Source organism: Canis lupus, chromosome 9 (assembly GCF_011100685.1).
Source record: "Canis lupus familiaris isolate Mischka breed German Shepherd chromosome 9, alternate assembly UU_Cfam_GSD_1.0, whole genome shotgun sequence".
Taxonomy (NCBI): Eukaryota; Metazoa; Chordata; class Mammalia; order Carnivora; family Canidae; genus Canis; species Canis lupus.
In genome coordinates, this window is record NC_049230.1 from 37,783,023 (window position 1) to 37,805,347 (window position 22,325).

A 22,325-nucleotide genomic window follows, 5' to 3' on the forward strand; every position below is an offset into this window, starting at 1 on the left:
ATGATATCAAGCAATATGTGGCTGCTGTTTTGGAAACTCCCCTTGGGGGGGCACCCCCTCTACTGGCCTGACTCTATAAAGGGCCAGCCTGAGCTGCAGAAGATCCCTTCAGAGGATCCTGAGACAGCAGGTGGCTCTCCATCAGCAGGTACCATGAAGGTCTCCGCAGCTACCTTTGCAATCCTCCTCGCCACTGCTACCTTCTGTGCTCCTGCCTCTGCCTCCCCATGTAAGTCAGGTCCTGATCACTGCAGCCTGGGGCCAGACCCTCACACTGGCCCAGACTTTGTCCTCCTTTCAACTGCAGCATTTAGGCTTCTTGAACCCGATGCTTTATATTCCTATATATATATTCCTATATATTGCTTTACCCAGCTGTCCAGCTGTCCAGCTGTCCCTGAGAGATCTTTAAGCCACTCCATGGCAGGGACCCTCTGCTTAACTTTTCTGTCTTCAAGATCTATACCAAGCCCTTCAGGTGCTGAGCGCGGACTGATGCTGGGGATATTTGCAGGCAGAGGCAGCTTGAACTGACCTCAAAACCCTATCACCAGGAGGGTTTCTCAGAAACTTCTAAGCTTGGGATAGTCATATTCTCCCTGTTTCATAGATGGAAAAAGTGGGCCCTGAGAGAGGATTTTTTTAATTTTAATTTTTTTAAGATTTATTTGAGAGAGAATAGAGGGGAGGGGTTGAGCGAGAAGGAAAGAAAGAATCTCCAGCAGACTCTCACTGAGCAAGGAGCACTGATGCAGGGCTTGATCCCACCACCCTGAGATCATGACCTGAGCTGAAATCAAGAGTGGGATGCTTAACCAACTGTGCCACCCAGAGGATTTTTTAAAAACCTAGTATGGACCATGTATTATGCTGACTGCTCTGCATGTACCATGTCATTTAATACTTCCCATGACTGAGTGGCTGAGCTTGACTGAAAGACGGAGAAACAGAGGCTCAGAGGAGTTAAGTAACTTGCCTGAGGTCACATAGCTAGGAAATAGGGAAACTGGTGTTCAAACTCAGTACTGTCTGGCTCCTAAACACTCCTACTTTACTGGGAAGTGGCAACTGACACCTTCCAGGGTCATCCTGAATTAACTGACCAATAGAAAGCTCTCCTTCCCTGTTTGGAGGCCTTCTTACCATGCCTCAGCCAGAGACTCCCAGGACACAATACACATCTTCAGGCCCCTCTTAGCGGTTGAGGCTGAGCCATGAAGACTGAATTTTGGAAGCCTCCCCCCAACCCACTGTAGGTCTCAAAGAAACTAAGTTCTGAATCCACTGAGGATCACAAGAGGGCAAGAATAAGGACAAAGAGCCCAGACAAGCCAGGAGGAAGCCCATGATATCCATAGAACCAAAGGCAGAGGATTAGGGTGTAGAGGGAAGGATACATGCAAGGCTCAAGGATTAGATAGAAGATTGTGGAGATCTTCTCCGTCCTCTGTTGGAATCACCCACTCTGCTACTGTGTATCCACAGCCAAGTGACTTTACCTCTCGGAGCCTCAGTTTCAGCCAAAGAAGGATAACAGTCTATCCAAGATAATGTACCCAGCACAATACCCCATGTATAATGGCAATGAGTACAGGAGTCTACTGCTTTCTCCTCCTAGATGCCTCAGACACCACACCCTGCTGCTTTGCCTACATTTCCGGCCGACTACCCTTCACCCACGTCCAGGAGTATTTCTACACCAGCAGCAAGTGCTCCATGCCAGCAGTCGTGTGAGTCCCAGCCCTGTGGACCCTCTGGGGGGGGCAGGGGGGGATGAGGAAGGGACACCTTTTGTTCCAGAGCCAGTCCCCCACAGGAGCCCTCTAAGAGCCTACCCTATCCACTCCCACCCATCTTCCAGCTGCTCAAATAGCCAGAGTTCCTCCATCCGTAGCTTCAGATCCCCCCCTAACCTTTGTGTAGAAGGATTAGGCAGGGGTTCCTGGGGGATCCTTCCCCACTCTGATGGAGTGGATCAGGTCTCTGATCTTTATGGGTGTACCTACAATGTCCCTGCATGGAGACAAGATTGACATAGCCATCTCTCTCAACTAAGAATCCCATGTTCTCCCATATGCCACACCCAATCAAATCTACCTGCAACCTCAGAGGATCTAAGAAGGAGCAGTCAGAGGTCAGAGAGCCCTAGTTACAGTCAAATGTACTTTAAAAAAAAATTATCAACTGGTGAAGAAATAATGACATGAGATTCTCCTTTAAATATGCAAACTAACACCTGAAAAATTAACAGTCCTTACTACCTGGGATCCCTGGGTGGCGCAGCGGTTTAGCGCCTGCCTTTGGCCCAGGGCGCGATCCTGGAGACTCGGGATCGAATCCCACGTCGGGCTCCCGGAGCATGGAGCCTGTTTCTCCCTCTGCCTGTGTCTCTGCCTCTCTCTCTCTCTCTCTCTCTCTCTCACTCTCTCTCTGTGACTATCATAAATAAATAAATAAAAAAATACCTTTAAAAAAAAAAAAAAACAGTCCTTACTACCTAGAAGTGTGTATCAAATGCCTTACATGGATTATCTCCAAATTTCATCACAACAACCCTGACAGGTATGTGTAATTCTCTGCATGTTTCAGATAATGAATCTGAAACCTAGAGGTTTGGAGACTTGCCCAAAGTTGCACAGTAAGTGAAGGATGGAGCCTGTCTTAAGAGTCTCCTCTTTCTACTACCGACAGCTCAACAGTGACAGTTGCTTAAGAAGTTTAAGATAATAGAGACTTAAAGAATGAAAAGGGGGTAATCGTGAAGTTTCCTCTATAAAGTGAAGTTTTTTTAATCCAAAAATTCCTGTGACACTTGCAAAGCCATATGCATTCAAGAATTGCCTTTTTTTCTGGTGAATCCTTCAAAGTGTCATGGTAATATCTAGCACTACTAATTTTATTTCTGAAAACATATTTTTCAAAAGAAAAAAACAATCCTTCTTTGAGCACCTGTTATGGGCAGGTGGAGATGAAAAAAACACTATCCCTGCCCTCATGGGACTCACAGTCTAATACAAGGCAGTGAGATACAGAATGATTAGAGCAGTCCTGTGTAAAAAAACAGTACAGAAGGGCAGCCCCCATGGCGCAGTGGTTTAGCGCTGCCTGCAGCCTGGGGTGTGATCCTGGAGATCAGGGATGGAGTCCCACATCAGGCTCCCTGCATGGAGCCTGCTTCTCCCTCTGCCTGTGTCTCTGCCTCTCTCTCTCTCTCTCTCTCTCTCTCTCTCTCTCTCTCTCTCTGTGTGTCTATGAATAAATCAATAAAATCTTTAAAAAAAATTTTTTTAAATAAAAAATAAAAACAGAAGGAGGGAGGGAGCACATTCAGCCCCGGGGATTAGTGGATGTTTGCTGCAAAAGGTGCTTGAGAAAAGCCTGAGGGACAAGGTATGTTAGGCAGACTGAGTGTCGCCTGGACGCTCTTTTGGTTGATGCAGCATCCCTGTGTAGAAAAGCAGTGGTGGGCACTTGAGCATCAGCACAAGGACTCAAAAGTGTTAGAGCAAGTGAAGTGAATGGGCACAGAGAAAGCCTAGAGAGCCAGGCCCAGTGAAGTGGCTGTTATGGTTACCCATGTGAGTAGTATTAAGGCTAAACAGGACCTGCAGGAAAGTAGAGGGTTGGAAACTGTCACGTATGGAGTCGGCAAGTCCTGGCAGGTGAGGGGAGGTCAGGAGCAAGGACAAGAAGGGAGCTAAGTGACCTTGAGGTTTCTAGCCAGAGGGCTAAGTGACCCTGAGGCTGGAGAAGTGTGGCACTCCCCGAAGTCTCAAGGAAAAACTGTTTAGAGGATAAAGCTAAGATGCCAGCACGACAACCCTGTGGCAATGTCCAGCAGGAGTTGTTAGCCAGGAAGCAGTGTTGGGCATAGAGATAAGACATTCTTTTGTAGGAGGAAAGAGTCTCCTGAGAGGAGAGTAGCAATCTTTAGCAGAGTCTTGGTAAGCGCTGGCTCAAGTGCTCAGCAAGTCAGGCTTCATTAGAATCCCAGCTCTGCCAGTTGGGCAGTTGCAGGAGCCTGGACCCATGAGTTAACGTCTCTGAGCCTCCATTTCTTCAGCTGCAAAGTGGAGTGAAATAGAAGTACTTGCCTCACTGGGTCAAAGGGAGAATAATGAGATGAAAAACAAAATTGGAATAGGTCCTGGCACACAGTTGGTACCTGATAAGTGTTCACTTCTCCTCCTCCTTCTCCAAAGGTAATATTATATACATAGAAGTGACAAAATTTGATGAGTGCAATTCATTCATGACCTCATGCTATAAACATGGGGCATTAAGCCCCCTCAGTGTGCCACACCTAGGGCCAGAAACTAGGGAGAAAAACACAGAAAGGGGCAGCAATTCTGAGAAACACCTGCACTCAAGGGGCAGGTGGAAGTGGTTGCTCCGGAAAGAACAAGCAGGAAGAGAGAGGCAGGAGGGAAGTCAGGCAAGGAGGGGGTCCCCAAAATGGGGGCAGAAAGAAGCTTAGCCAGGGAGGTTGTTCCCCAGTCTCACATTCTTCAGGAGGAAATAGAGGCCTGAGAAACCCTCACCCCAGATATTCGTTTCCTGCCCTTTTGATTTCCTGGCCACAGACGGAAGGGGCCGAGAAGAGAGGATAACAAGTCTGTAGGATTTCCTGTCTGATGTGGCTGAACCAGGGCAGGGTCATTGTCTAAGTTCCCTTACTACCCCAAATAAACAAACACTAGGAGGCATGAGAGTCCAGAATATTCCATCTGCTCCCTTTCTCTCTTCTGCACATTGGAATGGAAGAAAGAGTGTCAAGTGGCTCTGAGTCTCAGAAAAGGGGAAGCAGCTTCCTCAAGAGCAAACACTATCCAGCATAGAACCCAAAAAGAAACCAAGAAATCCTCATCCTCGCCAGACGACCTAAGCTTCACTTTGAAAATATTTGAGCTCATAAGGTGCAGAAAAACATCCTAAAGAAGCCAAAAGGAGAAAGGTCCAAGTAGACAGGGCTGGCCCAAAAGTAAGATGTGAACTGCGGGCACTGCTCTCCAGTCCACAGTCTCCCCCAGGTGGAATCAGTCTCCCAGCCAACAGGTGAGGTAGGCAGCTGGACTAAGCCTGTGCCCCGCAGGCTTTTATACATCCAATGCATGCCATCAACTCCTGTAGAGATAAGGCCCTTCCCTCCCAGTGGCCTCCACATTCTAGCTGGTTAATTGGTAGAAGTGCTTTGACACCGGGAGTACCTCGGGGCTTTCACCCTCTCTGAGCATGGATGTCCAGTACCAGGACCTTTGGGGTCATCTTGCTCTGATCCCTCCTAAAGAAGAGGTCCCATAACATTCCAATGACAAACCACATGCGGTGTTTTCCAAAACTCCACAATTCCATCTCATTTGAGTCTCACAACAACAGTGCAAAATAGGAAGTATTTCTATTTGTATTTTAGAGGTAAACAAATAGATTCAGAGGCCCTAGGTGACTTGCCAAGGTGAATCCACTAATAAGTGATGAAATCAAGACTCGGGGGTCATGTCCTTCTATCATTCACCCACACACACATAGATGTGGTTCGTTTGTTGAGTGTCTACCCTTTGCCAGGCACTGTGTTATCTGAAGGCAAATCGCATGTTTGTTGTACCACTTCTTCTCTTTCACCTACTCAACCATAACTCAGTTCCTAGAAGACCCCTCTTTTTTTCTGCATCTTGGCACTTGTTACCAGGTCTAAAACCAGAAATGCTGAGAAAAAACTAGTGATTGACCAGCTCAATCCTAGACTCCTGAGCTCCATATGCCCTTAGCTCTCCAGGTTGCGTACATATTTCTGTGGGGGTTAATATGCACACAGATCTGCTTCTGGCTTGGAGCCCTACGATTCAACAGAAGAGGAAATATCTTTCCTTAAAAGCTACAAATCCAACTTTGTTGGCTCCAAGCCAACAGCTCCAAGAATCCTCCACTCCAGTACCATCATCATCATCATCCCCTTGTGTCTCAGTTCACTTCACCTCCAAAAATGGCTGTCCAGGTGCTGACCAGATCTCATCCTGTCCTCTTCTTCCACAGCTTTGTCACCCGAAAGCACCGCCAGGTGTGTGCCAACCCACAGAAGAAATGGGTGCGGGAGTACATCAACTCTTTGGAGATGAGTTAGGATGTAGGGCATCTGGAACCTGAACTCATGCAAACTTTCCTACTGCTTCTTGCTCTTGTCCTATGCAGCTTGGGAGACCCTCACCAACCCCTACCCCCACCCCTTCCTGGGAGGGCACAGATGCCACCACCCAGTAGCAGTTATAAAAGTAGTAGCAGTTATAAATAAAAGCCTCCTCCATCTAAAGTTTGCAAGAGCTCCGGAGGCTCTGCTTTGTGCACAGAAGGTCTCTAGGCTCTTGAGTTTCAGGCCTCTCAGCTTGACCCCAGCTCTGCAGTCAGGAAGGAGATCAACAAGCCTCCAGAGACGAAGATGGGAAGAAGACTGGGCTCCTTCGGCAATGTCCCATGGCCACAGCTATCCTCTCAGCCCCTCACTGGGAAGGGCTGACTGATAAATGTGAGAAAACAGCTTTCCATTAAAATTCTCGCTGCAGTCACCAAGCTGGCTCCTAGTTTGATTTTCTCCTCAGGAAATTTCCTTCCTTATGAGCATTAAGTGATTAACCCATCTTGAATTTAACTGACATGTACTTTTAATGCTTTAACAGACTTTTTAGTGTGTCTCTTCAAGTATTTTTTTAGGAGTTCAGATCAAATCTTTGCAGAATGTTTTCTAGTTTGGATTTGCCTGGTTGTTTCCCCATAATTAGATTCAGGTTAAGCATTTCTGGCAGGGACACTACATGAGAGATACTGGGTTTCTCAGGGCAGCACATCAGAGCACATCGGTTCACTGCTGGTGATGTTGAGTCTGATGGCCCGAAGGCCCATGTTTTTTTGCCACAGTGGGCTCCCCACTGTGTGCCAGGCACAATGCTAGGTATGGGAGGCTGGTGGGGAAAAAAGAGAGACGAATGAGCCACAAGCCACCGTCTTTAAAGTTTAGGCCAACTGGGATCCCTGGGTGGCGCAGCGGTTTGGCGCCTGCCTTTGGCCCAGGGCGCGATCCTGGAAACCCGGGATCGAGTCTGTCGGGCTCCCGGTGCATGGAGCCTGCTTCTCCCTCTGCCTGTGTCTCTGCCTCTCTCTCTCTGTGTGACTATCATAAATAAATAAAAATTTTTAAAAAATTAAAAAAAAAAAACTTTAGGCCAACTAAACATGTGATAAACACCTAAAAGGAAGCAACTGTTCAAAAGGCTGTGGTCAAGCTGGGGGTGGAAGATGGGGGGGGGGGGGTGGTGGGAATGTCACCACTGAAGGAGGTACCTGGGGGAGAAAGATGTGAGATGAGATAACATTTAAATGAAGCTTGAGGGGTACCTGGGTGGCTCAGTCAGTTAAGCTTCTGCTTTCGGCTCAGGTCATGATCCCGGAGTCCTGGGATCAAGTTCTGCATCAGACTCCCTGCAGGGAGTCTGCTTCTCCCACTCCCTCTGCCCCTCCCCCAGGAGGGTTGTGCTCCCTCTTGCTCACTCTCCCTCAAATAATAAAATCTTTAAAAAACAAAATTGGAGAAACAGTTTAGCAGATAGGAAAAGAAAGGCCTGTCAGGTAAAGGGAACAGCATAGGCAAAAGTAGGAGGTATAGCAAGCAGCTCTCTGAACAGAGAAGAGCTCAGTTTCTGCTGCCAAGGAAGGAGATATGTGTATAAAAAAGGCTTTCCCGCTCCTGACATTTTCCTGATAACTAGTCCTAAAAACCCCCTCTGCCCCTCCCATGGGCTGATGTGTTCTTGACAGTTCACCAAATGCTTTGACTTTCTTTCCCATGTATGCCTCAACACAGCCACTCTAGCTCCCAGATAGGCATGAACTTCCCACTTTTCACTTGAGGAAACTGAAGCTCCCAGAGGTCAAGTGACTAGCTCAAGGCCATGGGCAAGTAGACACCGGGAGTGGGGGATGGCGGAGGGGCAGGGCTTGAGAATAGAACTGGAGTCTTCCATTTACCTAGGAGATCTGGTTACTCAACACTTGAGTGTTCTACCCACAGAAGCCCCAGCCCCTCACCAGTCTCTCTTGTGCCACAGAGGATAGGTCTCCCCCAGCTGTGCCCCAACACTCCCAACAGCCTTGAATTGCTCTGTCTGGGTTCCCTCTGGCCTTGCGAGGAGAAGAGGGTGGATGGCCTACAAAAAATCAGCTGATATTTTTGACATCTCCAGGTCGATGTTCAAGTACCCATGGCTGGAATATCCAGAGAGGACCAAAGGTGAGGCTGGAATAGACAGAAACAGAGTCGGGAATGGGGCCTGAAAAGAAAAGCTCCCTCTCCCAGACAGGGGTCTGGTGAGTTCAGCAAATCCACAGGAAGGGTCAGGGCAGGGCACTGGACACTTTGATGGCTCCCCACAGCCTTCAAGGTGAGTCTCTAGGACTCTCAAAGATGAGACTTTTTTTTTAAGATTTTATTTATTCATGAGAGAGTGAGAGGCAGAGAGAGAAGCAGGCTCCATGCAGGGAGTCGAATGTGGGACTCGATCCAGGGACTCCAGGATCACGCCATGGGCCAAAAGCAGGTGCTCAACCGCTGAGCCACCCAGGAGTCCCTCGAAGATGGGACATTCTGTGTGTCCCCCCAGCTTCTGCTCCCACATCTGCACCCTGCTTTCTACCCAACTCCCCAACTCCCAGTCTTTGAAAGAAGTTGTTCCCCGTGCCTAACGCTCTTCCCCCTTATCTATCTGGCTAACCCCTACATGGATTAAAGACTGAGCCTGTGTATGATCACCTCTGGGAAACCTTCCCTGGTCCTCCCAGCCAGATTAGGGGGGGCCCTCATCTGTACCACCTGTGCCTGTATCTTCACATTTGTCTCCATTTGTTAATCACTAGTAAACAGCTCTGTCTCACCAGCTAGATCAGTGGTTCTCAAAGTGTGGTCCCAAGACAAACAGCATCAGTATCTTGTTAGAAATGCAAATTCCCAGACCCCGACCCCAGATGTCCATACTCAGGACAAATGCCAGAAATCGGTTTTAACAAGCTCTCCAGGTGATTCTACAGCACACTCAAGTTTGAGAATCACTGAATGAGTCAGCTGGTTTTCAGCATCAGCTGCACATTAGAATCCTCTGGGGAGCTTTCTGTCTAGGCCCTATCCCCAGAGAATCAGACCCAATGCATCTGATGTAGGCCCAAGGATCCCCAAATAATTCTAATATGCAATGTTCACTAAACGCTCAATCAATGAATGCCCAAATGGATAATTCTTAGCCCATCATTTATACCACAGAACTCAGAAAAGCCATGGCTCCTGTTCACCTGCCCTTGTCCTGCTACCAGGTAAGACCCCCTAACTTTAACCATCCTGGGAGCTTTGTTGAAGTTGGAGGGGCGGTAGACTGTCTTGTTCCTTTAAGGCTGGTTCACAGAACCCTTACACTCACCCCTGGGGCTGCCACTAACTCTGTGTGACCTTGGACAAGTCATTTCCCCTCCCTAAGCCTCAGGAGCTTCCTCTGACACAGGCCAACCCCTGTCTCGCTTCATTTGTGGAGTTGCTATGAGATACTATCTATAAGGCCTAGGCTACATAGGCAGTGCTTAACAATGAGTCATTTTTATTCACTAATGCAGGGATCCTCATAGAGATGCCAGATAGAATACAGGATGCTGGGCAGCCCAGGTGGCTCAGAGGTTTAGCGCTGCCTTCGGCCCAGGACATGATCCTGGAGACCTGGGATGGAGTCCCACTTCAGGCTCCCTGCATGGAGCCTGCTTCTCCTTCTGCCTGTGTCTCTGCCTCTCTCTCTGTGGCCCCTCTTCCTTGTTGCTCAGAGAATTAACTCTGACAAAGGCTGGAGAAGAGATAGGAATGAATCCTAGCCAAATCAGCGGAGAAAGCCCCTGACCCACCCACAACCCTCTACTACAATCAGAGCTGTAGTTTCATGACCATTTAAGAGAGAGATTGTTAAAGGAGATTCTGTTTTTCCAACTAAATTGTTAAGTTCCATGAAGGGATGATAACTGCCTCCCTAGCACCTAGCACAGTGCTCGGCACTCAGCTGGTACTCGGTGAGTATCTGTTGCATGCCTAAATGAACGAACAGTAACTTGTCTCCCTCACCCCCTGCCTTTTCATCTCCTTGCCCTTGCCCAGATGGCCTTTTCAAAATGCTCTGAGATCCTTAAATAACCAAACTGTCTACTCAGATTGGTTTACAGATCAACAAGAGCTTCACAATCTTTACCTCACTTATTCTTTGCAACAATGAGGAGTACAGAAAGAATAAGGATTATTAGCTCCATTCTGCAGATGAGAAGACTGAGATCTTGATGGGTGAAGTCACTTGCTCAAGTCACACAATGGGTAGGGTCTCGGACTCTAGGTCAGATGAGAGACTGAAGGGTGTCTCTCTCACCTAGTCTCTTCTTATCCTGGTCCTTTTCCTGGTCGAGGAATATCCCCCATCACTGCTGTGCTATTCACATCCCCCAGATGCCAAAGGAAGAGTTTCCCCCAAGCCCAGAGTGCTGGAGGCAGCACCCAAGCAAGCCACATTCAGTGCCTCACTGCTACTTCAAGAAGCCTGAGATCTACACACACTGGCACATTCTATACAATCAGCGACAAGAACGGGAGGCCCAGAAAATGTTGTGGAAAATGAGAGATCACCCTAGGTGTGCTTTGCTCCTCCCTGTTCTCCACACTTTCTAGGAAAGAGAGGAAGAAGAAAGGAGTGGGATAGAGAGTGGGGCAAGTCCAGCTTACAGATCCCAGAGAGGAGCCTGGGGTAGGAGGAGGCTCATCTGTCTTCCACTGGTCCCATCTCTGGACTAAGGACCAAGGGGCAGAGGAGTCTGTGAAGTGGGAGGGAGAGAACAAGGGGACCAAGGCTGACTGTGCAATTTCTCACACAGGCAACTCAAAGAGGACACACCTATCCAAAAATTCCATCTCCCTATGAGCAAGTTAACTATAAAATCTCAGATGGGATCCAAGCCCTCAGACCCTACTGGGGACCCCCTGAAGTGGCAAAGATTAAAGGTCAGGGACCACGGTGGGAGGGAGAATGGGGAGACTCCCTTTCTGTGGGTGCCCTTACCTTGAGCTCACATTATCCTTCAGCCTTCAGTCCCTGCCAACAAAATGGAGGTGGGAAAGGAAAAGGAATTAGATGAGCTCCTTTCCATTTGAAGTTCTACAACTCTATTAATCCCTTTCTTCCTTTCCATTGGCTCCCTTGGATGAGCAGGATCTCACAAAAAGCCTGGAATCTCCCAGAGAGCATGAGCAGTTCTATGCAGCACAGGTGAGAGGTGGCAAGCATGGTGGAGCATGGTCTCAGGTAGAATTTGGCTGAGCTGGGGAGTAGAAAGATGCTTGGGGTGTGGCATTCCAAGTCAAAACTCCAGCTGTGTCCAGAGGCTGTAACTCACAGGGTGGTGTCTGAGCTTTCTTCCCTTTCTTCCACCCCTGTTCCTACAGGCTCTGGGGTGTCTGGGCGTCAATGACAAGTTTATCATGGAGGCACTGTGGCAGGTGGTGAGTTTGGGGCTGCATGGAGCTCACGAGAAGAGGAAACAGGGTCTAGGTATGAGAACATAGGCACACAAGGCTCGCCAGGATATTAAGGACACTGGGTCAGATGCAGTGAGGAGAGAGCTGCCAGTGTGTGGTGTGCTCCATCTCATGCCCTTGGCTTCCTTGAAGGGCAGCTTGATGGGGATGGGGGAATCTGTGTAACAGAAAAGACCCTCAACTGAAAAGCCAGAAAAGAACTGAGACTGAGTTCATTCTCTATCATAACCAAATCAAAGCCCCATGCTTATATGCCAATTTATAATGGGGAACATGCTTTTCTTATCCATGTTCTCATTTAAGTCTTACAAACTAGGAATAGGCAGTAGTATCTGCATGTTTCTACTGAAGCTCTGAGAATGAGCCAAGTGACTTGCCCAAGACTACATGGTTACTAGATACCAGATAAGGATTTGAACAAATGTCTTATTCCCGAGTTAGGTTCCTTCCATTGCACCATTCTGCCTGTATTTTGTGCTTGAGCATAGACAGGTCATTCCCTAGGCCTTGGTTTCCTCACTTGTAAATGAAAACTTAAGCTGAGAGGACTCTTTAAGAGCTCTGACATCTCATCACCTTATGGCATATCTCTACCTCCTGCCTCTTAAATCAGGCTCAAACTGGTCCAGAGAAAGTGAAGTATGAGGCCTGTCGAAGCCTGGCCATGCTGGGTGAGTATGTCCTCTCCCTGGGAAGGGAGTGAGAAAGATGAGAAAGGATCCAGTGTGGCCCCCTTTCCTCTTTGGGTAAGGACACCCATTTCTACCTATCATTTGGCAGGATCTGGGAGCTAGCCTAGGTACCGTGGGCAGAGAGAAGAAAGTGGGGTGAAAAGGGAGAAGAGATTGGGAGGGAGGGAGCAGGTCCCTGGAACTACAGCCATGCTCAGCCAGCCGCACCAGTGTCCTGGGAGGATGGGTAACACTTTGAGACCTAGTACTTAGAACTGCTGTCTTGAAGGCACAGTGGAGTCAAATGGATCCTGGCAGAGAGGAACAGTCCCTGAGCTCTGCCCTGATCTGAGGACCCTTCCTGTCTAGGTTGCCTGAATAAGCACGTGATCCAGGTTCTCATTAAACAGTTGAAGGGGCAAAATGAGGAGCAAAGGATGGATTCTCTGACAGGGCTACGAGCGGCTTTAAACACCTGGGCTTCTGTCCCCAAAGACAAGGTGATTTGAGAGGAGAGTCTGTAACTGGCAGGTAGGACAAGGTAATTGACGGTGCTGGCTGGCGTTAGGTCAGAGAGAAGGTAACCCAGCTCCTAGCCTTGATGAGAGAAGACTCTGTCCTTGTGGAGTTCCCTGAACAGAGGCACTGACATAGCCACTTAGTAGTCATACAACCAGTGAAAAGCCATCTTTCAGAGCCATAGTTAGTTCATTTCCAAAATGGAGATGGTAACATCATGATAAGCACTGAGTCGTGTACAGAACTGCTAAATCACTAAATTGAAACTAATATAACATTGTATGTTAACTATACTAACACTGTATGTTAACTATATTTCAATAAAAATTCATTAATATATTAAACAAATGAATAAAATGGATAGTAATTATAACATTGTTGAGAAGACTAAATGAGATAACGTATATAAAGCACCTAGTTCAATGCCTGTGCTTTTTAAATGGTAACAATTATCATCCCTAAAATAACCTACTAAAGAAAAAACTTCTCTCAAGAGGGGAAAGGGATTGAGAGAGTCTACAACACTACTCAAATTTTTACCCTTTTAGGATCCTCTCAGGCAGGTGCTCAACCGCTGAGCCACATCTCCACTCTGTATGAAACAGAAGTTATCATTCATCCATTTACTCAACAAATATATGTTAAACAGCTATCACATGCCAGGCTCTGTCCCAGGTCCTTAAGATACATCAGTGAACCCAACAGACTAAGATCCCCTGCTTTTGTGGAGCTTACCTTCTAGTTGGGGAGTCACATAGTAACCAGTAAACTTAATTATATAGTATGTTAGAGATGACAAGTGTAGTGGAAAAATTAGGTAGCAGGGTGAGGGTGATTAGGAATGCCAAGTGAGGATGGGAATAGGTTAGTTTTAAACACAGAAGGGGGACACCTGGGTGGCTCAGCGGTTGAGCACCTGCCTTCGGCTCAGGGTGTGATCCCAAGATCCAGGATTGAGTCCCACATCGGGCTCCCTGTGGAGGGCCTGCTTCTCCCTCTGCCTATGTCTCTGCCTCTCTCTGTATGTCTCTCATGAATAAATAAATCAATCCTTAAAAAAAAATAAATACAGAAGGGAGGAAGGCTTCACTTAGAAGGTGTCATTTGAGCAAAGACATGAAGAAGGTAAAAGTGTTAGTCCTGCAGGTATCTGAAAGAAGGCATTCCCAGTAGAAGGGCCAATCAGTGCAAAGGCTCTAAGGCAGGAGTGTGCTTGGTTGGCATGGTCAATGGACAGCAAGGAGGCCAGTGTGGCTGCAGTGGAGTGGAAATAGAAAAAGTAGTAGAAAATGAAAGTAGGTCAAAGGAGTTAACAGGAGACTCAGTTATACTAAATCCAGATTGACTAGATCTACTAGAGTAGATCATACTCCATCAGCACTTTCTGGAGAACTTCAAGTACTTGGGCTTTTAGTCTGATGGAAGTAAGGAACAAAGCAGTGACATAATCTAACTTACATTTCAAAAGGTTCACTCTGTTGTACTGAGAAAAGATGGGTGGGGCACCAGGTGGAAGCAGAAAGACCAATTGGGGGCTACTAAATCAATCCTGGTGAGATATAAAGGTAGCACAGTGGTTGCAGTGGGATTAGTAAAACAGGTTGAATGTGAACTACAAAAGACAGTGAGAAAACAAGGATGAAGCCAAGGTCTTTTGGCCCAGCAGTTGAAAGGATGGAGTTGTTATCACCTAAAATGGAGAAAGCTACGTGTGAAACAGGTTCGAAGGTAATATCAGAAGTCCAGTTTTGGACAACTTATATTTGAGATATCTATTGGACCTCCAAAGGAGACAGCAGGCAAAGAGTTGTATGTACAATTTGGAATCTGAAGTCTGAACCAAAGAATTTATGAGTTGTTGGCATATAGACAACATTTAATGTCATTCAGTTAGATGAGATCACTAAGTACCAAGTATGAAGTCTTGGGGCATCCCAATTTTAAGAGGTCAGGGAGAAGAGGAAGAACCAGTAAATAATGACACCTGGCCAGTAGGTAGGAAGACACCCCAAGAGTGTGGTATTCTGAAAATCAAGTGAGGAAAATATATCAAGGAAAGGAAACAAATCAACCATATCAAATAAGGGCTGGGAATCAATACACAGATTAACAATGTAGAAATCCTTGATTATCTTAACAAGAATAGTTCTGGTGGGGTGGTGAAGAGTTTAGGAGTGAACGGCAAGAAAGAAATTAGAGATAGCAAGAATGGACAACTTCCCAAGTTTTGCTGGAAAGGGCTACCAATGGCACCAGGGGTGGATTTTAGAAAAAAAGAAAAATAACAGCATATTTCTATGATCCAGTAGTGAAAATGATCATTTTGAAGAAAGAAGAAAGAGTTGTGATTAGGTGAGATGAGAACACACAAGCAAAAAGATGGTCAGAGCCTGTAGCAGTAAGTGGAAGGAAAGAACATAGGGTACAGGTTGGAAGGTTGGATAGAAATGGTGGTAGGTGCCTCTGGAACTTCTTTTCCAGTTGCTATATATTTGCTCAGTAAAGTAGGAAGCAAGGTTTTCATCTGAGAGTTAAGAATGGAAGAAGTTTTGGAGGTTCCAGTGGACAAGGTATTAATCAAGAGGGTGGGAAAAAGAATTGCCCAGGGAAAACTAGTATGGTTACTAGGTAGCACTGAAGAGTCCACACAAGGTTTGTGTTCACACAATGAAAGCAAGATCAGTCATCATGACTGTGTGCTTTTCTCCAGGAAGTGCAGGCACAGAGTAAGTGGAGAATTGAGTACCATGAAGCAAGAGGAGGCAAAGGAGTTGAGTGAGGCAGGCTGACTCAAGTGACTATAGTAGGACCATGGAGTTTAAACTAGGTAGAGAGGGAATAAAAAGAAGAGCAATGTAAAGGTGCTCAGTGGACATTATGTTAATCCACGTGGAGGATTAACACCGGGAGGTGAGCTGGAAAGATAGGAGGTGATGGTCAGAGAGTGGGATCCACAAAATGGAGATCATGGAGATTGCACCAAAATGGGTAATGATAAAAACCTCTCTGTGAGAAGTAATGGCTGACATAGAATGGAACAAGGACAAGATTATTGGAGAACAGGGGTAGGATCAATGACATATGTATTTTTAAAATGTCAGGAATTAAAACAGCAGAAGTGTTAAAGTGACACTCATCCAACCATGAGATGGATGAGTCCTAGAGAAATGAGATAAGACCTAGAAGCAAGTAGAGGACAACAATTATAAGGAGGAAGTGGGTAAAATCTGATGACATGAGATTCATTCTAGGGAGGAAGGACAATGCTCTGGGAGTAGCAGTGAATCGCCCTCTTAACAAAGCCTGGCTGAAGACATACTCCCCCTGCCCATTTCACTTCTTGTCTCCCTCAGAGGACTCAAGTCGGGGATGAAGAAAAGTTGGTACCTGTGCTGCAGATGCTGATAAATAAGTCATCGAATGAAGCAGCCGTGGAGGCAGCCCTGTGCTTGGGTTTCCTGCGGCCCTGCAGCAACACAGCCCAAGAGTACTTGCTGCAGTGCCTGAGCCAAGGATCAAAAACCCAGCAGATGAAGGTATGAGGAACAGGAGGCTGGGTTCTGGGGAGCACTGGGGAACCAGAGGGCATGCTGACTCTAGTACAGTCTGGACCCCGTCATACAGAACCAGAAAAAAAGGAGCTTCGGCAGGGGGCACTGCAGGGTCCTCTGTGTGTCTGTCAATATGTGTGTGCATGAATATGGGGTCACATAGATATAAGTGTACATGTGTCTGTATATATTTGATTTGTATGAGTGCTCATTTATAACTGTGCATATCTGTGCACACATGAACTTATGCTCTCACTCAAAAGGCAAAGAGGTAGGAGAATGCACCCCATCTGTTCCCCATGAGTTTAGGCTCAGTCCTCAAGCCTACCTGGCCATCCAGATGCCTCTTGCCCCTGTACAACTCACCCTACCCTGCCTGCCCCTCACAGGCACTTAGGATGCTGGTGAAGATGATGCATATAAACACAGCCACAGTCATCAGGGCCATCCTAGACCAGCTGTGCCATTCTAGTGTTCTGGAGGTAAGCTTTCAGACTGCCAAGGACCCTTCCTTCTCCAGCACTAGGACAGGCTGAGGGATAAGGAAGAGAGTCTACCCTTCATACCTCCTCACCTCTGCCCTCAGCACCGCTTTGAAGCCACCCAGATGCTCAAGACCATTGGGCTGCAACAGATCCGGGCACAAGGGCTGGAGGGATCCACATTTGACCTGCTCTGGAAGAAGACGTATAATGAACCTTTCCTTGTGAGATCAACGTTCCCAAACCCAGGCAGCCCAAACCCGCCTCCTCTCCCTTCTCTGAAGACCTCTCACCACACTGCCCCTCAAAGTTTCATATTGACTCTAAGGCATCAACACACACCGTTCCTCTAACGCAGCCTGCATTTTCAAGTCATCTTGCCTTTGCTCAGGCAGTTCTCAGTGAAAAATGCCGAGTCATCCCTTCCTCCTTCCCTCCTTCCCTTTGCAAGGTGAAAAACTGCCTCAAGCTATTACTCACTCTTCCTTCCTTCCACCTGTTACTTAAAGTAAGACTGCTCTGGCAAAGCCAGTCTAAACACCTCCAATGGGAAGCTTTTCCAAATCACCCCCAACACAAAGAACCCTGCCTTCCTCTGTGTTCCTTTGCTTTCATCTTTATTGTAGCTTGTTACAGAACCAGCCACAGAACTTCTAAAGACGGTTTTCTAAAATGTAAAACAGACTGTCTCTCATCTCCACATTAAACTTTTCAGTGGCTCCCCACTGCCCTCAGGAAGGTTTACCACTGCCATTCACCACCCAGGGCCTGCTTACCTCTCTAGTTTCAACCCTCCACACTCCTGCTCAAAGCCACACACCAGCTATGCTTAAGAGGACTCCATCCTGGGACGCCTGGGTGGTTCAGCAGTTGAGTAATCTGCTTTTGGCTCAGGGTGTAATCCTGGAGTCCCAAGATCAAGTCCCGCATCGGGCTCCCCAAGAGGAGTCTGCCTCTCCCTCTGCCTGGGTGTCTGCCTCTCTCTGTGTGGCTCTCATGAATAAATACATAGGAGGACTCTGTCCTCATTTATTCTTCGTATCCCAGTATAATTCCTGAGTGCCCCACTTTGAAGAATCCTTGTAGTCACCTAGCTAAATTGAAATACTTTCTGTTCCCTAATCTATGTGTTCTCTCTTGCCTCAAAGCTTCTGTACAGGGATCCCTGGGTGGCGCAGCGGTTTGGCGCCTGCCTTTGGCCCAGGGCGCGATCCTGGAGACCTGGGATCGAATCCCACATCGGGCTCCTGGTGCATGGAGCCTGCTTCTCCCTCTGCCTGTGTCTCTGCCTCTCTCTCTCTCTCTCTCTCTCTGTGACTATAAATAAATTTTAAAAAAAATTTAAAAAAAAGCTTCTGTACATGCCCTCCTCTCTGCCTAAAAAAAAAAAAAAAAAAAAAATCACCCCGTGCCCCGCCCTATACTGGTTAATTCCCATACACCTTTCAGGCTTCAGCTGAGGCATCACTTCTTCCAGGAAATCTTGCTGGTACCCAGATTGACAAGACCCTCCTAGGTTCACCCTATACTTAGTCCTATACTTAGTTCAGTTTTAACACTTACAACTGTAGTATAACTGCCTACTCACTCGTCTGCCTCCCCTACCAGACCAGGGGCTCCTCAAGGCAAGGACCATATATAGCACAAGGTCAACACTTGGTAAAGATTTGTGAGCCCTTAAAGGTACACTCCTGAATTCCTTTTCTCTGTTGCCTCACCTTAATCCTTCTTCAGGCTATAAGGCAGGCTGTGGCTGAAACCGTGGAAGAGCTCAAGATGAAGCCTACGATGATGAACTTGGTGGAGGCGTGAGTGGCTCAGGCTGGGAGCTGCCAGAGCCAAATCCTAGGCTGTGGGAAATCAGCACAGCGGTGGGGAGAGCTGAGAATCTGATCTCAGTTCTTAGTTCTCACTGGACAAGTCACTCTTTGACCTCTGGGATTTTCTTTATCTGCAAAAGGGGGCTGGTAATATCTACCGCTCAGGGTTGCTAAAAAATGTAAGAACTCAATTAAGATGAGGACATGAAAGGGACCTGTAAAAGGTAGAGTTCTGGACAGATATGAGTCCAAATTGTCTTTCAGTGCCTCCTGGAAAATTGCAGTACCTGCCTTTCCCTTCCCAACCCCTTTCTTGACCCAAGAACAAGAGGGAGAAAATGATGAAATTAGCATCACTCACTGGCCTTAAGCCCGACTCACTCTGGGCTGTAAGAAACAAATGGCCTTCCTCCCCTATCCACTAACTGGATCGCACACTCACTCCCTTCTACACAGGCAACTGATGAACTCAAATGCCACTGCACGCCAGGAAGCAGTCATCTCTTTGGTAAGGCCAGCTCTGCTTCTCTGATGTGTTGATGTCAAAGAGAGTAGGCAGCTCAGCACAATTACTTAGAGGCAGAAAGGGCTGTAAAGTTTGGGGAGGTTTGCTGGCTTGTGTAAGAATGCCAGCCCTACCATGAATTCAGGGGTAACCTTTTCTTCAGGATTAGAGGTAGGTGGGATGAGAGACAGGAGACGGTTATATGAAGTGTTGCTTCGATATTTGCAGGAATTTGTCTTGACTCTCTGGTGAGCAGTATGCACTGGAACCCAATGCAGTGGCCCCAAAAGGGAAAGAGAGGGATTCTTCAGCTGGGAAGCCATAGCTCCCTCTCTCCAGGCCACAGGGTCATCACAGGGGAACTAGAGTAGAAGAGTACAGAAGAGGTATCTTCCTAGGCTGGCTACTTAATCATTCTCACTCTGCCTCTGCTAGGGTGTCCTGGGGATCCGCAGCCCCAAAGTGTTCCACTTGCTCCTGGACATGCTAGACGCAGAGAAGAGCCAGGCTGTGAAAAAAAGTGTAAGGCATTCCCGCCTACCTCTTCCTCTTCTATAGCCCTCCTCCAAGCCTCTCCCACCCATCCCCACCACTTACTCTTTATCAGGAGGGAGAAAGGGGGTCAGCCCCAGTGGCTGGGCAGTTTAGCGCCGCCTTCAGCCCAGGGAGTGATCCTGGGATCCACACCTGCATAGGGCTCCCTGTGTGGAGCCTGCCTCTCTGGGTCTCTCATGAATGAATGAATGAATGAATGAATGAATGAATGAATGAATGAATGAATGAATAAATAAATAAATAAATAAATAAATAAATAAATAAATAATTATTTTTTTAAAAAGAGAGAGAGAGAAAGGGAGTAGGGGAATGAGCCCTCGGACACTATCCCTTGATTTCACTCCACTCCTTGGGGCCATACTGGCCTGTGGCCAGAGCAGCCCCCTCCCTAGGGCACCCCTTACCCCTCCCAGCCTTAGCCTGAAGGGAGCCAGCCAAAGGACCTTTGTTTCAATGCAGCTAGAAGAAACATTAACTCTGGTGGCTTCAATTGATCCCTGGATCAGAAACAAGCTGAAGAACAAGGTTCTCTTTGTATACGAGGCACTTAAGACTAATGAGGAGGCAGGGCCTACAAGGTTCCGGAAAGAGCCTGAGAACCTAGAAGAGTTAAATATCCAAGACTTTCAACTTGTACAGCTGAACCCCTTGTTTATTGCAAAGTCCAGAGCCACATCAGACCTACAGAAAAAGTCGGGTATCCAGAAAGAGTCTGCCTTCTACCTCAGCTCTGCCTTCCTACCCCATTTCTCTAAACCAAAACACAAGGCACAGGCCACAGGGCCCTGGGTGCCAAAGATCAGGAAACAGCTCCAGATCCTTGCTAAAACCTCCAAATAGGTTAGTTCTTTGGGCCTATCCCTCACTCTCTCCCTAAAGTTGCTTCTCAGGCTCCCCTGAGAATACAATCTATACCTATCTTCCATGAATAAACAAGTATCACTCTACCTACCACTGCTGGTTCCTTTGTCAGAGGCTGCACGGAAACACAGGTCTCCTCACTCCTAGTTGAGTGTTAATTCACTCAACCACATGTCCTTTTCACAAAGGGAAAGAGCCAGAGCTGCTGCAGTGGCCAACCTTCCTCCCTAAATCAAGCCCTTGCTTATACCCAGAATTTGATGAGCCTCTGCCCAGAGTGGGCTGGAGAAGGGAAAGCAGGAGAAAATCCTGGAAAGCTTGGCTTTGGACCATTGCCTCTTACTAACTCACCCCATCTCCCCCCACACCACACTACCACTTCCCAGTGGTAAGGAGACACTGAGGCTATACTTAAGACCAACCAACTCGGGGATCCCTGGGTGGCTCAGTGGTTTAATGCCTGCCTTTGACCCAGGGGCACGATCCTGGAGACCTGGGATCGAGTCCCACATCGGGCTACTGTCATGGAGCCTGCTTCTCCCTCTGCCTGTGTCTCTGCGCCCGCCACCCCCCCGCCCCATGTCTATCATGAACAAATAAATAAAATCTTAAAAAAAAAAAAAAAAAAAGACCAACCAGCTCTGCTGTCTCTTCTCCACCTTTCTGCCTTCCTCAGGGCCATATCCTGTAACAGGCCCACTATTTACCCTCTGAAACTGTTTCTGTTTCTCCCCTATTTGTACTAAAGGCTTGTTTCCCTTTGCCAACAGGACTCGCCACACCAATCCCAACAATCTATATCCTCCATCAAAAAGAAAGAGCCCAGGGATCCCTGGGTGGCGCAGCGGTTTAGCGCCTGCCTTTGGCCCAGGGTGCGATCCTGGAGACCCGGGATCGAATCCCACGTCGGGCTCCCGGTGCATGGAGCCTGCTTCTCCCTCTGCCTGTGTCTCTGCCCCACCCCCTCTGTGTGTGACTATCATAAATAAATAAAAATTAAAAAAAAAAAATCACTGCTTCTATGAGGGTCTTGGCTCTCCTGTTATCCCACCCTCTGGTCCACTGGCCTATTTTCTCTCATTCATTGCCAGAACCTTAGTCTTGCTATTACCATGATGGTAACACCCCAGCTCCTCAGGTCCTGATCTCAACTACAAATGTTTTTCCCTTCCATTCACTTCAGCCACCCGCTTCCACCCCTACCTAGCCCGTCATCCCCAGGAATTGCTTCATCTCCAAAATCCTGAACATCTACTTTCTAACCCAAACCTTCTATCTATCCAGCTCCTTTTATCCCCACCACCAGTTCTTTGAATCTCAATAACATTATGTTCTTGACATCCCTACATTCAATAACTTCCTTTTCTTCTTACTCAGCCTGTACTTCACCTATCGACTACTATCCTCACTCTTTTCATACTCCACTAGGTAGAAGACAAATTAGAAATTTTTATTTAGGGATGCCTGGGTGGCTCAGTGGTTAGGTGCCTGCCTTCGGCCCAGGGCGTGATCCTGGAGTCTCGGGGTCGAGTCCCATTATCAGGCAACCTGCATGGAGCCTACTTTTCTCTCTGCCTGTGTCTCTGTCTCTCTCTCTGTGTGTGTCTCTCATGGATAAAGAAATAAAATTTTTTTAAAAAATTTATTTAGATTACTAATTTCTGACAAGTAAAATCCCAAACAAACCCTGAATCAAACTGCCTGTTCCTATTAATAGGTTGCTGATTAAAGATGGAGAAAAATCACAACCATCCAGACTGTACCCACAAAA

General features: G+C 47.3%; 2 protein-coding genes and 1 long non-coding RNA gene across 4 annotated transcripts in view; 2 read left to right on the forward strand and 1 right to left on the reverse strand.

The window, feature by feature from the left end:
• The window catches only part of LOC111097421, a 71,430-nt gene that overhangs the window by 44,421 nt on the left and 4,684 nt on the right, over positions 1–22,325 (reverse strand). The window lies entirely within an intron of this gene.
• Positions 105–6,556, forward strand: CCL5 (C-C motif chemokine ligand 5). Its single transcript, NM_001003010.2, is given in 3 exon segments — positions 105–229; positions 1,619–1,730; positions 6,031–6,556. Coding segments are annotated over 3 exon segments (276 nt in total). The 5' UTR covers positions 105–153; the 3' UTR covers positions 6,119–6,556.
• Positions 8,037–21,499, forward strand: HEATR9 (HEAT repeat containing 9). Its single transcript, XM_038548087.1, has 16 exons — positions 8,037–8,275; positions 9,299–9,348; positions 10,508–10,689; positions 10,930–11,056; positions 11,265–11,321; positions 11,498–11,554; positions 12,204–12,261; positions 12,631–12,761; positions 16,134–16,316; positions 16,721–16,813; positions 16,918–17,037; positions 18,548–18,621; positions 19,090–19,141; positions 19,574–19,660; positions 20,153–20,533; positions 21,325–21,499. The coding sequence occupies exons 1-15, from the start codon at positions 8,188–8,190 to the stop codon at positions 20,531–20,533; spliced, it is 1,740 nt and encodes a 579-aa protein (XP_038404015.1). The 5' UTR covers positions 8,037–8,187; the 3' UTR covers positions 21,325–21,499.

Excerpts from the sequence above, each read along its gene's own strand:
- HEATR9 (XM_038548087.1), top strand. The coding sequence starts at position 8,188 with ATGGCCTACAAAAAATCAGCTGATATTTTTGACATCTCCAGGTCGATG. Across the intron at positions 12,262-12,630 it reads TCGAAGCCTGGCCATGCTGG|GTTGCCTGAATAAGCACGTG; the intron begins GTGAGTATGTCC and ends CTTCCTGTCTAG. Across the intron at positions 19,142-19,573 it reads AGGAAGCAGTCATCTCTTTG|GGTGTCCTGGGGATCCGCAG; the intron begins GTAAGGCCAGCT and ends TGCCTCTGCTAG.